This window comes from Candida orthopsilosis (genome assembly GCF_000315875.1).
Source record: "Candida orthopsilosis Co 90-125, chromosome 2 draft sequence".
Taxonomy (NCBI): Eukaryota; Fungi; Ascomycota; class Pichiomycetes; order Serinales; family Debaryomycetaceae; genus Lodderomyces; species Lodderomyces orthopsilosis.
In genome coordinates, this window is record NC_018295.1 from 2,108,061 (window position 1) to 2,123,764 (window position 15,704).

At 37.5% G+C, this 15,704-nt stretch overlaps 9 protein-coding genes across 9 annotated transcripts; 3 read left to right on the forward strand and 6 right to left on the reverse strand. All coding sequences in view use genetic code 12, as the record gives it.

Annotated features, from left to right (window-relative positions):
* Positions 1-138: 138 nt before the first annotated feature.
* Positions 139-684, forward strand: CORT_0B10120 (hypothetical protein; the record flags this gene model as incomplete). Its single annotated transcript, XM_003868103.1, has 1 exon — positions 139-684. The coding sequence occupies one exon, from the start codon at positions 139-141 to the stop codon at positions 682-684; it is 546 nt and encodes a 181-aa protein (XP_003868151.1).
* Positions 685-799: 115 nt separating this feature from the next.
* CORT_0B10130 (Ypt1 protein) lies at positions 800-1,423 on the reverse strand (the record flags this gene model as incomplete). Its single annotated transcript, XM_003868104.1, has 1 exon — positions 800-1,423. The coding sequence occupies one exon, from the start codon at positions 1,421-1,423 to the stop codon at positions 800-802; it is 624 nt and encodes a 207-aa protein (XP_003868152.1).
* Positions 1,424-1,888: 465 nt separating this feature from the next.
* CORT_0B10140 (hypothetical protein) lies at positions 1,889-2,752 on the reverse strand (the record flags this gene model as incomplete). The annotated part of the gene is made up of 1 exon (XM_003868105.1): positions 1,889-2,752. One exon carries the CDS (start codon positions 2,750-2,752, stop codon positions 1,889-1,891), a length of 864 nt encoding a protein of 287 aa, XP_003868153.1.
* Positions 2,753-3,209: 457 nt separating this feature from the next.
* CORT_0B10150 (hypothetical protein) lies at positions 3,210-4,052 on the reverse strand (the record flags this gene model as incomplete). The annotated part of the gene is made up of 1 exon (XM_003868106.1): positions 3,210-4,052. The coding sequence occupies one exon, from the start codon at positions 4,050-4,052 to the stop codon at positions 3,210-3,212; it is 843 nt and encodes a 280-aa protein (XP_003868154.1).
* Positions 4,053-6,471: 2,419 nt separating this feature from the next.
* Positions 6,472-9,542, forward strand: CORT_0B10160 (Swi4 component of the SBF transcription complex; the record flags this gene model as incomplete). The annotated part of the gene is made up of 2 exons (XM_003868107.1): positions 6,472-6,513; positions 6,666-9,542. The coding sequence occupies 2 exons, from the start codon at positions 6,472-6,474 to the stop codon at positions 9,540-9,542; spliced, it is 2,919 nt and encodes a 972-aa protein (XP_003868155.1).
* Positions 9,543-9,676: 134 nt separating this feature from the next.
* On the reverse strand, positions 9,677-10,072 carry CORT_0B10170 (hypothetical protein; the record flags this gene model as incomplete). The annotated part of the gene is made up of 1 exon (XM_003868108.1): positions 9,677-10,072. One exon carries the CDS (start codon positions 10,070-10,072, stop codon positions 9,677-9,679), a length of 396 nt encoding a protein of 131 aa, XP_003868156.1.
* Positions 10,073-10,234: 162 nt separating this feature from the next.
* On the reverse strand, positions 10,235-12,343 carry CORT_0B10180 (Mtc4 protein; the record flags this gene model as incomplete). The annotated part of the gene is made up of 1 exon (XM_003868109.1): positions 10,235-12,343. The coding sequence occupies one exon, from the start codon at positions 12,341-12,343 to the stop codon at positions 10,235-10,237; it is 2,109 nt and encodes a 702-aa protein (XP_003868157.1).
* A 781-nt stretch (positions 12,344-13,124) lies between these two features.
* CORT_0B10190 (Mrs7 protein) lies at positions 13,125-14,747 on the forward strand (the record flags this gene model as incomplete). Its single annotated transcript, XM_003868110.1, has 1 exon — positions 13,125-14,747. One exon carries the CDS (start codon positions 13,125-13,127, stop codon positions 14,745-14,747), a length of 1,623 nt encoding a protein of 540 aa, XP_003868158.1.
* A 136-nt stretch (positions 14,748-14,883) lies between these two features.
* CORT_0B10200 (Dut1 dUTP pyrophosphatase) lies at positions 14,884-15,357 on the reverse strand (the record flags this gene model as incomplete). The annotated part of the gene is made up of 1 exon (XM_003868111.1): positions 14,884-15,357. One exon carries the CDS (start codon positions 15,355-15,357, stop codon positions 14,884-14,886), a length of 474 nt encoding a protein of 157 aa, XP_003868159.1.
* Between the last annotated feature and the right edge of the window lie 347 nt (positions 15,358-15,704).

Here is a 15,704-nt window from a genome sequence, read left to right on the forward strand (position 1 = left end):
AGCATACAGTCCGACCCAATTGATCGGTAAAGTGGCGCCCAACTCCCCATATATAGTGCCAGTTAATGTCCCCGAAAAATCAAATCTCGTTCCACACTTCTCACGAATTCACCCTTTTCCACAAGCTAATCCAAAAACATGTCCGAATTGAAATTGGCCCTTCCTTCAACCCCAAAACAACCTCAATTGATCCCTGTGTTAACCTTCAACCTCAAGTTGGCCTCAGATCCAGTGCCAATTTTCACAAATTCACAAATCGATAAGACTTTAAATTTAGCAACAATTACCCAAGGTGAAGTCAAGACTGTTGCAAACGACCTTGGATTGAAGTTGGAAATTGATCAAATTTACGGAACTGATGACTTGAATATTAAAAATTCAGTCAGCACATCATACTTGGATTGCAAGTTATATGGAAAGACGCCAAATGGCTCGGGAGTGTTCATATACTATGGTGGTAGAGTTCAATTAGATGCAGCATCTGTTGGTGTGCTTTCCGGAAAAAACAAAGAAGCATCGGTTGAAGAAAGCTATGTCACTTGTAACCCAGTTTTCACCTTTGACGACTCAGTCGAGGAGGAATACAAGTGGGTTTTGAAAGAGAATTTGATTGGCAAGGGAAGGTTTGGTAGAGACAATAATGGGGATCTTTACGTTCAATACTATATCTATGTCATCCGTTAAGTATAACTAGGTGCATTGTATACAATCTTGTGACACTACATTGAAGCAAATATATAAAAGTAATTAAAAATCTAGAAACCTGTACAACACAGGATCTTAGAATCACCCTTCCTATTTAACAACATGAATTGGATTGGTTTGATGTCAACGATTCACCTCTCAAGTTGACATTGGTTTTACCTTTGTTACCAGCAGCATTACCTACGTTGGAGTTACTGGCCATTTGTGCCTTGATCTGTCTTGCCATAGTGTAGAAAGCTTGCTCAACATTGGTTGAGCTCAATGCAGAAGTTTCTAAGAAAGGGATATCCAAAGCATCAGCAAACTCCTTAGCAGCAGTATATTCAACAATCTTTTTGTCAGCTAAATCGGCCTTATTTCCTACCAACAACTTCATTACACCACCTGTTGCGTAACGATCAATCTCTTGCAACCATTGCTTAACGTTATTGAAACTCTCTTGATCTGTGACATCGTATACAATGATTATACCATGGGCACCACGATAGTAAGAAGATGTAATGGTTCTAAAACGTTCTTGTCCTGCTGTATCCCATATTTGCAACTTGATGGTCTTACCGTCTAGCTCGATTGTTCTGATTTTGAAGTCAACACCGATTGTAGAAATATAATCAGGGGTGTATGTGTCGTCGGCAAATCTCAATAACAAACAAGATTTACCTACACCGGAATCTCCAATCAACAATAATTTAAACAAATAATCGTACTCGTTGTTCATGGCGATACTATAGTTGCTATGTGTTTATGAGAATTAGTCGTTGACAGGTTTGGCAATAAAATTAAACTGATGATAATGCGACTGACTATAGGATAAACTTGTACCTTCGATGATTGACTGTGACCTGGGTGCACTTTCTTGTGATGAATATAATCTACTCAGTGCTTGTATGTGGTATCCAGAAACTAAAAGTGAGTTTAGTTGCGTTGCTGTCCCAAGCTTTGAGTTTTTGTTGTTCTGTTTTGTTTGAATTCAATTTTGGTGAAATCCTTTTCTGTAAGATTTTTTTTTTTGTTTTTGCTGAGAATGCGACTTCTATTTTGCGATAATGGCAAAATATGGTGACACTTACCTATAAGATTATTGCCTATATGTTTCGGTACGAGATATAGTCTATGTATATAAATGGGTATTATTCATCTACTGTCTGATAACACTCTATAATCAAAAAAACAAGTTAGATTTTTACTCCACCTTATCAGCAGCTTTTGCAGCTTTTCTAGTTGAGCTTTGTCCCTTAACCTTCTTTGTGGCTATTCTGACCATTTTGTAGAACCAGAAAATGTTTAACGTGTTCAACGCAAAGTTCATAGCCAAAATTGTCGCAGGGGCGAATATACTGACCTGGTCTAAAGACCATGTCATATCTTTTGCTAACTGCACAACAGCGTAAAGTCCCCACACAATTCTGACTACAAAGAACACAACTATCAACAATAACCCATTAATTACCACAAACTTGTCACTGAAAGTTCCTTCTGGCATGCGGGAGGCAAACCAGTTCATGTTCACAAATGGAGTACTCAACTCAAAAGAAAGGAAAGCTGCCGCCCATGGCTGACAATAAGGAACAAACCCACAACAGAATGCATACATTGCAGCAATTGCATGAAGCAGAAATCCAATACCAAACAAGTCGAAATACTTTAAACACATCAACAAATCCCAAACGAAATACCCAGCAGTGACAGAAATCACCATTGAACCAAATGGAGTAGATCCCAATAACGAGTTGACAGGATCATTCAATCTATTCTGCCAATGTGGATTGTTGAAATGGTAAAACATGAGCACAGCGGAAACAGCGCACTGAACCATTGACGTTATGTGGACATCGAAGTCAATACGGGTCTTTCTGGGTAGACTGGTATATCTTGAACCAAGGAAGAATGAACATACAGGACCTGATAAGGATTGCACAATATAGTAGAATAAAGCAGAAAGCACCAACTCATGCCAGTGGGATTGAAATATATTCTTGGGGTCAGACGGAAATGGTCGGAGCTTATCAAATGGATCTAGGATCACAGTTGGTAAATAAACAGACATGGTAAATGTGCCAGGCGAAGGCTGATCAAACTTGTAATGCTATTGGCGTATACTGCAATTGAACTTGGTATATCCCGAGGAAATGGCTGTTTTGTAAACAATGTCTGTAATCAGGCGAATTTCGTGGATCGTCTTTTTATGCTTGATAACTGTGTGCGGAGTTATAAAAAAATTTGGACAATTTATCAGCGGAAAGTAAAACGCGAACCGATGAATTTCCCGCGTCAAGATTTGTTGGGTTAATCGAAGTTATTGCCGAAACCTTGTGAATCATCCGAGGCGATACAACCACGATACTGTATCATCAACAATCCTAGCCTTCAAGGTAGCAACTACGTACCATCCTGTGACGTAAATTTACTTTTACACTAGTATACAGACTAAGTCTACTTTGTAGTATTACTATTTACCCTAAGATGATGCATTGCCTCAACTGATAACTAGGCATCTAAAACAATTAATCTGTCTTTTTATCTGGTGATCTCTTCGATGCCTTCTTTCTAGCAATTCTGACCATTTTGTAAAACCAAAAAACGTTCAAAACGTCCAACCCAAAATTTAGAACCAAGAGTGTTGCTGGTATAAAGTTGTTAATCTGGTCTAATGAGTAAGTCATATCGATGGCCAATTGAGCAATTGCATAAAAACCCCAAATAATTCTGATAAAGAAAAATACAACCATCAACAAAAGGCCATTGATAATGACAAAGCTGTCACTGAAAGTTCCTTCTGGCATTCGAGAAGCAAACCAATTCAAGTTAACAAATGGAGTGCTAATCTCAAATGCAAGAAAGCTGGCGGTCCAGGGTTGGCAATACGGTATAAGTGTACAAATCATACCAAACAAAGCAGCACCTCCGTGAAGCAAAAAGCCAACACCAAAAATATCAAAATATCGAGCGCAGACCCATATATCCCAAATAAAATACCCAGCAGAAACAGCTCCAACCATTCCACCGAATGGAGTAGATCCCAAAAGTGAATTCACTGGGTCATTTGATCTATTTTGCCAGTGTGGATTGTTGAAATGATAAAACGTAAGTACAATGGATACAATGCACTGGACCATTGAAACAATGTGAATGTCAAAATCAATTCGGGTTTTTTTTGGTAACGTGGTATATGTTTTTCCTAAAATTAAAGTCGCCAATGGTTTAACCGTCGCTTGAATTGTAAAGTAGAAAATAGCAGCACCAACAATCTCATGCCAATGTGCCGCAAACAAATTGTCTGGGATTTTTGGAAATGGCCTATAGCTTTCAAAAGGATCCTGGATCACACTAGGTAAAAAGTCTAACATTGTTTATCGTGGTGGCCCGAAGATTGTTTAATGAAAAACGTAAAATCGTTAGATTTCTCTTGACGCGATTTCATCTTCTTTCGCAGTGGTGTCACTTTTTGTGTAACTTCATAATTCTATCATTGAAATGCATTGCATTTCTAGAATATTTGATATTGAAGTTGCCATACGACACTTTAAAGTTATATAGTCGGTGTGTGAAATGTTTATGATAAGAGGTGTGTACGATAGCATGGGGGTAGTCTCGAAAGCTCTCAAAATAAATTTCCTTTGACGAGTTTTCAACTGATTCGCCAACTCAAGTTTAAGAAGAAACCCAAAATATGAGCCAGAAATTTTATCAACTGAAGGTACTTATCCCTTTGTAGATGATAAAATGCAAAAATACAACAAAGAAACGTAATACAAGGAAAAATTTCTTATTCCTGTATGTGAGCAGAAAGATCGGAAGAAAACAATTATGCCACTGCTTTCATGACGCCATACCGGACGAAACAAAGATAAAATTTTCTTAGCCAATATATGGCAAGTAGCATGACAACCTTGGCCATTACTGAATCTTACCTCTTGGTACTCTAATTTGTGAAACAAAAGGTAATTGTCAAGCTGAGTCTCAGTGCTATTCAATTCCGGAAAACCTGCATGGCGGGTAACTAGAGACTCAAAGCGATTGGTGAAATGCAGGACGAATTTAGCTTGGTACCGGGTACACACAAATGAAGCAATTTTGTAAACCTCATTTACGAACTACTTACTTGGATTTGGTTTGGTGATTTCTCTCTGTGTCAGTAAATATTTCGCATTCTTCAAATGAATAGGAATCGCTGCAATTAGAGTTCAGCTATGATCAGTTGAAGTATGCACTGGGAGTATCCATTAGCTGATCGTTTCACTTTAGGAGCCTCTATTTTGGAAACAAAGTAAGTGAATGAAAGTTTTGAGGCTATGCCTCTGTGATACCGATATCAGCAATTGGCTTGAGTGTAGGGATTGGGAACTCATTATATTTAATTTGGCAACTAAAATTACTCTTAGAATTCGTCTCTATAATCACAAAGGCAAACATAATCCATGCTAACCATATGATGTTTTGTCATGATCCCACTATTAACATGACAATGTTCACATACAAAGCATTATCTAAGACACGATGCTTCAAAATTGAGTTCTCAATGCGTCTTAATATGATAGTTGCCCAAAATTATCTACATCATCATACTTGAGCTTAGAGCCCTTTGAATTCATGAGTGGTAAACAACAACTCCTCAAATTTAGATTCTAAGTCATGTAAGAAAAAGACTTATATTGATACAATCTTGCAAGTGCAACTTCTTTTTATAGAAGATTGAAGGTTGCACCAATTTAAAATGAAATTGCATTGCCAATTAGTTATGAAGGTGTCTTTCTGCACTCAACCATAGGGAGCAGTCACCTACTTGGCTTTGTGGTTATTCGGTTTGAATTGATGTTGCAGTATAAGCCAAGACACTAAACAAAGAACAAATAACAAAATCGGATTGATAGACGCGAATGGTTGCAAAAGTATGTACAACGTTTCCACATGAGGGCCGGAAGCGGTAAGACAGTTCCTAAAGTAACATTAACTACATCAGTTCTGCTACACTTTACTAGTTCATATCGACCAACTTTACTTTTCGGATCTATAAATGGAAGAGTGTCTTGGACAACATTGAGTCACAACTTCACCATAGTTCAACCTCATTCATGCAAAGTTTGTAACAGTCTATAAACAAGTCGAATTCGGTATCAATCACTTGTCGTAGAGGAGCCCCTTAAGTAATAGCTGACTGAAATCTGTCTCATATATGTTCTCCGTTTTAACGTGTTTTTTAATAATCTTAGCTTTCTATCTTTTTTCCGTCTTCCAATTTTTATCGTTTTCCCGGCTTTGCATCCATTCTTCTTTTGATTAAAGCTAGAGGGAAATTCATCGCTATCCAAATTGTAATTCCAGAGCCACTTAGGACTAACTCTATCAATTCAACTTATTTCAAAGCTTGTGAAGATACACGGAAAAATATTGTCTTTATTTGTATGTTATAAAAGTTACCTCAGTTTAAAACTCTCTACATATGCAAGTACCATTACACAACTCCGCTTTGTTACTGGTCAGCAATTATATCAGTCCTCATTATATTATCCATCACCCAAAATCGTATACGAGCTCTCCATAAACTACAATGTGGTCAACGTAGGGTGGAAGCAGTATACTTAAGCCAACGCGAGTCCGGAGATTGTAGTGAAAGAGAGAGAAAGATACAAACAAAAAAAAAGTTCAAGAATTTAAAATTCAAATTTCTCTTCCATTTCAAAAAGTTCATTCAACATTGTCATTAGAGATTGAGGGCAATTAGACTACAAATTTTGCCTATACATACTACCACAAACATATCCCATAATGTCTGGACCTCCACCAGTAGTTCGAGCTATATACTCAAATGTATGTCAATTTTCTTTATTATGATACCACTTTAAACCAGAATCTTTCCACCCTGACGCGTCATGGGTGGAGAGAACATTTTATTTCCCACAACCAGCAGCAGCAAACCCACAAAAATGTTCAGAATATTTTATACTAACAATTATATCTAGACTGAGGTTTACGAATGTGATATGAATGATTCTCCTATAATGAGGAGATGTAAAGACGATTGGGTGAATGCTACACAGATTTTGAAATGTTGTAATTTTCCCAAGGCTAAACGAACAAAAATTTTGGAAAAGGGCGTACAGCAAGGATTACACGAAAAAGTTCAGGGAGGATTTGGTCGTTTCCAAGGAACCTGGATCCCACTTGAAGATGCCCGTCGGCTTGCTTGTACATATGGAGTAACAAGAGAGTTAGCACCGGTTTTGTTTTTAGATTTCAACGATCCAAATTTGGTAATTCCCGTGAAAGCAAAACCTCCACCTAAGGAAAACACCAATTTGGTCAAACGGAAATATATCAAAAAACCAAAACAGCCAGGTGATACACCTAAAAAGTACAAGACAGGGAAGAAGGCAGCTTTGCAACAAGCAGCAGAGGAAGCAGCAGCCGCAGCAGCTGGAGCTGATATACTGATGGGCGACATGCCACCCTCCGCACATAGCTCATTTGTTTCTCAAGATACAAGCGGTGCTCATTCAAGACAAAACTCGTTCGTCGTTCCACCCAATTCGTATCCACAAGTGTTCAGCAATGGTCAACAAGGTGTTGCAAAGTCATTACCACACCCAGTGCCACCACAGTTTGACCACATGGCAATGACACCTCATAGTGCAGGTACCTCATTTTCACAATCAGAATATGCATCAATAAATGGCAGTAGTAGTCTACCTAATTCCCAAAATGGGTATCCAAACCCACAATTAATACTGCGATTTCAGCAATTTCAACCACAACAATTCCCTCAAGTGTATCCTCAACAAAGCAGCAATGTGAGACAATTTCCTGTACCTATACCTAACCCAATTCCACTACAGGTGTATGCAGAGAATAAAGTACTATCGTCGCAATCATCCAACGAGTCAAACTGGTCAATGCACAACGATCCAAAGGAAAGCGATACGTCAATGAACTCTAGTGTTGAGGATAGAAAACTGTTCAACAATGGTAATCAATTGCCACAAGATGAATCAAGTCCCGGTGATGATAATAGTTATGCAGCGCAACTTTTGAAATTCTTTAGTGAAGATAGTGCTGATATTCCGTATTTTGTACACAACCCACCTTCTGATTTCAATATTAACGAGCCCATCGACGACGAAGGACATACTCCATTGCATTGGGCTGCGTCTATTGGTAATTACGAAATGATACATATTTTGATGAATAAAGGAGCAAACCCGTTGATTGTAAATAATTTTGGATTGAACCCATTATCAAAGTTGATTTCATTCAACAATTGTTATGAATTGAGAAATTTTGACAAAGTATTGAACGATTTAGAATTATGTTTGATCAATACTGACATAAATGGAAGAACGCCACTACATTATCTATGTCAATTTGCCAAAGTCAAATCAAAATTTGATAGTTTGCAATCATATTTGAACTCAATTTTGACAAAGTTGCAAATCCTAACTGATCTGAGCCAAACGAGGCTGGTTAATTTGATGAAGAACGTATTGAACCATCAAGATGTACGAGGCGACACATGTTTACATATTGCTATTAAATCTGGGTGTATTAGTTTTGTTCAAACCTTGCTTAAATATGGTACAAGAGATGACATCGAAAACATTGATCGGGAAACCGCTAGAGGCTTGATTATGCAATATAATCTAATACCGAATTATGCGCAGATTGGTGCTGCACAAGAAGCATATCAAACTCAACTATCAATGGACTATTACGAACCAAGGGATAATGGGCGTACTTTACAAGATCAACCAGCTCCAATTCAAGGTTTGGCAACTCCAATTCAACCTAATTTCCAACGAGTTGAAACGCCTGATACACAAAAAACTACAGTTCAAGATGATGATGTTGAAGAAGAAGACGAAGAAATGGCCAGGGTTGATAGTAGACATCTTGAAGCTTTGAATGACGATGACAAGGAGAACATATTCATTGAAAAACATGGTGATAATGTGTCACCACCTGGACACAAAAATCAACTCACTTCAGCACATCAACCACTAGCTGTGATATCAGAAATCGAGGTAGCAGGATCTCCTGTTTCTGGCACTGGTACCCAACACCCATTGACACTGCGTTCGCCTCCATTGCAACATAATAAAATGACGCATCAAGACAGTCACGAGATGGCCTCTCATTCACTGCGCCGAGTTTTCAAAAGACCAAATCCCCCTAAATTGGACAACGAGGGCAAGATCATCAAAAATGAAATTGATAAGCCCCACCTCCCTTTTGAAGATTTATCAACAATGATTACAGGAATGATCAGTTCGTTGTCTGGCTCATACAACGATGAATCGAGTAGACTAGACAAAGAGTTAGCTCAATTAAAATCTTCAATTGCTGAAAAACAAAGTGAAACAAACAAGGCTGTCAAGTACATAAAGAAGCTATTCCTCAGTTCCGGTATTGAAGCAGAAAGCCATGAGATTAATAACATTGAGGAAGCACAATCTATTGTCAATCGACATATCCAACTTTGCCAACAAAGCATATCCAAGAACGAATCTAAGATAACCAACATTATGCAACGCAATCAAGCATATGAATTAGCTTCATTAGTACAAAGAGAAGAGCAAGCGGTTATGGATACAAAACAAGATACTGAAGATGACAATGATGGATTAGTCAATGAAGAAAAATCTGATTTGGCTATTGAATTGACCAAACATCAATTACAAAGAAACAAATTAGTGAGTGAAGTTGCTAAAAGGACGAAAATGTTTGGTATTGATGATACGATGTACAAATATAGAAAATTGTTGAGTTTAAGTTGTGGTGTACGCGTGGAGGATATTGATAGCTTGATTGATGGAATTGCTGAGTCTTTAACTGAAGGTCGTTAAAGTGCTATTGTATAAATTATAGTTTATTGTTAATGTTAGTTTATGTGTTTTTAGATTGTTAATATTAACCAAAGATCATTCAATGTTCAAGTCATGCATTCACACCACCATTCTATAACTATTGGGAACAGACATTATGATTGGGCTTTGGGTCTCTCAAACGTTGCTATACTATCAGTCAACTCATTGAATAGTTTAAAGACTTTATCCACTTCACCTTCATTCCAATTCGTCACCATATTGGCAACTTCACCTTCACCACTCATCCCTTCACTGGTCCCCTCACACCCTTTCACCTTCAAACTACCCAAAACCCAACTTTCCTTCAAACTCCTCAGTATCGACAATAAATCCTGACTGTAACGAATAATTTGTATCGCATCACTTTCAATAGTTAAGGATTCAATCGATAATAGTTCTTTAGGTTTGGAATCATTTGTGAGGACTTCAAGAATATTTTGAAATTTGAGCAAGATTTGTTCAACTATTGAGTCGATCTTTTGTAGTAGTGTTATTGATTTTGGTTGCATTTTGATGGTGTTGTAGAAAGAGTGTATATTTAGCTATGATGTTTTTTTCTCGAAACCATGATTTTTGGATTTGCGCTTGGGCAAGTGAATTTTGCGCCCAAAATAGAACACTAGACAGTTTTATATACCGTGCATCATATATTAAACCTATACCTGCATTCTCTAAATAAATATTCGTATTAATTTCCAAATAAGCATAACAAACCACGTCAAAACTTTATAAATATTAACCAAAACCCAAACCAACTTCAATAATCCCACAATTATATTTTCAAGAATTAAATAAATGATTCTATAATTCATCGTAGCATCACTAGTCAAGTCCTGTTTCAATCTAACACTATTAAAGCTAGTTTTTAATAATGATTGCTCTAATGAATCTAACCGTTCAGTAGTTTTCCGTAAATCTAACGATAATGATGCATTGATTTCTGAAATTGATCGATCTCCTGCGCTTAGCAACGTATCAATTTTGATGGAATAATTGTTGTTAACCATGTGAAGAATTGATTTACTTTCGTCAAGACAGCCTCGCTGTAGATCTTCAAAAGCAGGTAAACTTTCATCAGTAATGTGTGACATCAATTGCAAAACGTCATCAATCGAGCCAGACTTGATGTGATCAACTTTATTCTGCACCAATTGTAAATAGTTGGGGTATATTGATAACAAGTATTGCATGCGAGTGATACATGATTGTCGTAAGTAGCTTAAACAACTGATTACTTTCATCAAATTTTGTTCTTGTCGATCATTTACCGTACTAGATTCAACTTTTTCCACTTTTGACAACTTGTCATCATTGTCATTTGTCGTGGAACTTACAGGCAAAGCGTCATTTGAGACCCGTTGTGTGGGGTGTATCTCAACATTTTGTAATTTGGACTGAGTAATAGGATCTGGTGTGCTTTCTTCAATGCGGATTGTTGGAGGTACTGCTTGACTCTTTGAATCACTCAACCGTGTCTCTTCTTCTGGTTCTAGAATTAATGGTATGTTGTGTTGTTTATCCTCATGTGATCCATTGGTGTCGGAGGTACTACGTGCCTGTTTTAACCCGTTTTCCGATTGTTCCGATCCAGCCAGACCATTAGCTAGTTTATCATCCGAAGTAGTGAGTTGTTTTAATAAGTTCGATGACGACGAATCTCCACGATAAAACCGTTTAACTCTTGTTCTGAATCTATGTTTGTGGTGATGGGGATGTTCTTCTCCTGATAATTTAGAATGTTGAGCATCGCTCTCTGAACTAGTTGATGTTTCAAGTGAAAATTTCAGTACTCTATGTTGTGACTTGTTTTCTTTTGTTTCAATTTCCGGCTTGCTGTGCCTTATTTCATCATCAGATAATTCAAATAATCTATCGTGTAGTCTTTGCCTAAATCTATGTTTCTTCCTATGATGAACAACACCACTGTCAGAAGCATCATCAGGAAACCAATAATTCCCATGTGGATCCCTCAATTCATTCCAATGATGAACTCTCCATCTAGCATCACCAATATATTCTTCCAATTCAATTGCCCATAACATTTTCCAATCCTTTTTGAGGTGATGCCGGTGACCTGGTTGGTTGTGTCTACTGAATACATTACATGCAAGTGGTATTGTTTTCAAATGTAGTGGTTTAGGGTATTCATGATACTTTGCTCTGATTTTCCTATTTCTCAAGATTTGAAGCGGATTGTATACCCCTTCTACTCCAGGGTGCCTATTATGATCACCATTTGCTTCTTGCCAATCATAAATTCGTTGTATATGGAGGTATTTTACACCCAACATTGACTTGACTTTTTCAGCACGGATAAATGTACTACGACTGATTTTAGTTTCTTCGAAAGGGGTATCATGATGTAGTGGATTCGGGTCCAAGTTAGGTGCCGGATCAACCACATTACATTCTGCTTGTAGAATATTTCTCGTATCTAGGAAAAGTGAAGCAAGAGCACCCGCTTTTCTCACGTCGTCCTTGGATATTACCTTTGGGAACACATCTTGGGCCTTGCTTTGTAAAAGGGTTTCATCAGTCGAAGTGTCTAAAGAATTTTGTACAAACAGATCAAGGTTGACACTAGTGTTATATCCCTTGACTCCATTGTTTCGAGAGCCATTAGAATGGAGTGGCTTAGGCTGGAGAGATTTAGATGAAGATTTCTTCGGTCTTTTGGTGGATGGCTTGACACTTGAGTCAATAAACGATAGTCGTAGTTGAGATAAAGGTGAGTTTGTTTTACCAGCTTGGTCCAGTGCTTGATCTAGTCCTTGTGACATATAAAGCGTAGCTATAGACTATATGGGTGTATATGATTGATGATGGAGCTGCTGGTAGATGTGAAAAGGGTGTGCACCTAAAGGGAGTCTGTGTGCCGCTCTGTTACGCTCCCTTTATTGTTCTAATTTTTTTTGCAACACAAAATGTTTAATTGTCTCCACTTCAGAGATAGAGAGGCTATAAAAGAGCACATGGGTTATTGGTTGTATATAGTCATTGATAAGCATATGAGACAATACTCTAGGTTATAATACATGTCATTTGTTACAACCCGTTGATCCCACTTCACAAATGCAAAAAAGAATGAGTTATGTGAGCTGAACAACGCATCTACTCATGCTAGGTACTTTCTCTGTCATATAGAAAGTTGTGATTCTACTTTAGGCTCTGCTGGTAGCCAGAAGAGAGAGAGAGAGAGAGGAGCACAAAGTAACATAAAGAAGGAAGTGTGTGTGTGTGTGTGTGTAGTACTATGTATTATTCAAAGTAAAATGAAATATTTGTATATTGTAATCAACTGTTTTTATATGCAGTACAAAATGAACACTACACACGCAATTCACAGAAGAGAGTGTGTTCTATTTTCTCTCCATTAATTTTTCAGCATACAGAGTATTAACCCCGTCTAGCTTTCCTCTTCCAAACTGGACAATATCACTTGGAGAGTCTTGATTTCAGAAAGCCTACTCATATCTCAAGTTTACTTTTGGTTTTTCAATTCAATTTTTCCATTAGCTAAGTTTGTTCATATCCGATTGTTCCAGCGTTGCCACCTAAACCATGAGTTCATCATCAATTTTGCGAAAGGAAATAACAGGATGCAACGGTCTACTCACCAGACGAATTCTATCACACAGAGGTGCCAATATAATGCACTATGGATATACTAGGTATCCTTTAAGTCCGAAATTGCATGCAGATTCTGTCAATTGGGTTAGGCTTCAGTCTACAGCACCACCACCATCACCAGTGAAGGATGCAAAACTAGCTTCAAAGCAAGGGAACCAGACGTTATCTTCCAAATCTGAGTCTACTGCTGACAGCGAAAAGGCAAGGGAGAAACAAATAGACACCAAAGCACTTGAAAAATTGGAAAATTCACCAACAAATGAACTTGTACAAAAAGAAGAAGCCAAAGACAAGCCTAAGCCCACTCTTTGGGAAAAGGTTAAGCATGAAGCCCAGCACTACTGGCTGGGTACCAAGTTATTGGGTTACGAAGTCAAGGTATCCACGAAATTGTTGACGAAATTAATTGCGGGATACGGATTGAGTCGAAGAGAAGCTAACCAATTACAAAGAACAATTGTTGATGTGGTGAGATTAGTTCCATTTGCAGTGTTTGTTCTTATTCCATTTGCAGAATTGCTTCTTCCTGTTGCTTTAAAACTTTTCCCAAATATGTTGCCTTCAACTTATGAATCTAAAACAGATCGTCAAAATAAGAGAAACAAGTTGAAAAAGACGAGAAATGCAGCTAGTGAATATATTAAGCAAACGATGGAACAATCAGGGTTGAAATTATCGAAAAAGATTACTGATGCAGAAAGAGAAAATTTTGTCCAATTTTTCCATGCTATATCCATGGGTAAGAACCCCACTAGAGAACAATTGATTCAAGTTGCAAGATTGTTCAAAAACGATCAAGTTTTGGATAACTTGAGTCGTCATCAATTGGTTGCCATGTGTAAGTACATGTCTTTAAGACCATTTGGTACTGATTCCATTTTAAGATATCAAATCAGACATAGATTATTGACAATCATTAAAGATGATAAGGCAATCGACTATGAAGGTGTCGAGTCATTATCTATACCGGAATTGCAAATGGCATGTTCTCAAAGAGGTATCAAAACTAGTGATGTTTCTCCTGGTAGAATGAGAGAAGATTTGGAAACATGGTTGGATTTGAGATTGAGACAGAAAATTCCTTCCACTTTATTGATTTTGAGTAGCGCTTACACTTATGGTGATAATCAAACTACTGATTCATATTATGATGCATTGTTGGCAGTATTGTCCTCAATTCCTGATGAAGTTTACAATGTCGCCAAATTGGAATTATCCGATGATTCGAAATTGAAATTGAACATCTTGAAGGAACAAGATGAATTGATTGAAGAAGAAAATGAAAGAGAAAAGGGCACTGTTAACAAACTTAAGGATGATATCAACTTGGATGAGTATGAGGATACAGCAACTGAAGGTGTGAATTATGAACAGGATCAAGAAGAGAAGGAACTTGAAAATGGATTGAATAAGGAATTGGAGAACGAGGACACTAAGAAGGAAGTTCATAACAAAGCAGTTGAGGACCCAACTGCTCCAATTCGTTCCGAACATGCCAAAGACGAAGAAATTGAGAAACACGATGATGAAAAAGTGAAGAATGAAAAGGCATAACAGAAAGATGCAAAGTCGATAAAGAAATAGAGATGATGCAAGCTATCACCTCGTGACCTATTTATATACATATAGATTTGAGATATTATCTTTTACTAAAACTGTACATTAAGTGATATACCCAGGCATACTCTATCTAATTCTTACCAGTCGATCCAAATCCTCCTTCACCACGTTCAGTATTTGACAATCCTTCCAAATCAATTTCCTCCAAATCGGCATTTACAATTCTTTCCAAAACTAATTGAGCAATTCTATCTCCCTTTTTAATTTCAAAATGTTTATCTGAATGATTAAACAAGACAACTTTAACTTCACCCCGGTAATCAGCATCAATTACCCCAGCACCGGTTGAAATTCCATGTTTGACAGCAAGACCTGAACGTGGAGCTACACGTCCATAGGTGCCAATAGGGACAATTATAGAAATATCAGTACTGACAAGACCTTGACCATGGGCTGGTATTTGTGAATCTTCTGAGGAGTAGAGATCGTAACCTGCAGCTAATACTGATCCTTTTGTAGGTAATTTTGCATTTGAGGAACGCAAGTAAACTTTAAGACTTTCGGTTGATTCTAATTTTTGTTTCTTGACTGCTTCTGTGGTCATTGTTGGTAGAGTTGGTCTGTGTTTGATTGAATGAATAGTGGTACTTGGAGCAGATTTGATTTTTTTGCAATTTTTTGAATGAAATGTGCAAATTTTATAGACGCGTATAGGATTTTGAGCGCGCCTTAGTGACACTTTAATACATAGTACGAGCTTGAGTAAAGAATATAGCCCGGTGATGTCTAGACTTACCTAGACTAGCTGAAACTTATATAATAGAAGGCTAGCTACTTTTCTATCACGGTAAAATCTGTAAACCCGACAGCGGAACTGGAAAGGTTTCATATTCTACAAACTAATCATTCTACTTCTCATTAATAGCGCAACCTATACGTATATTCACATAT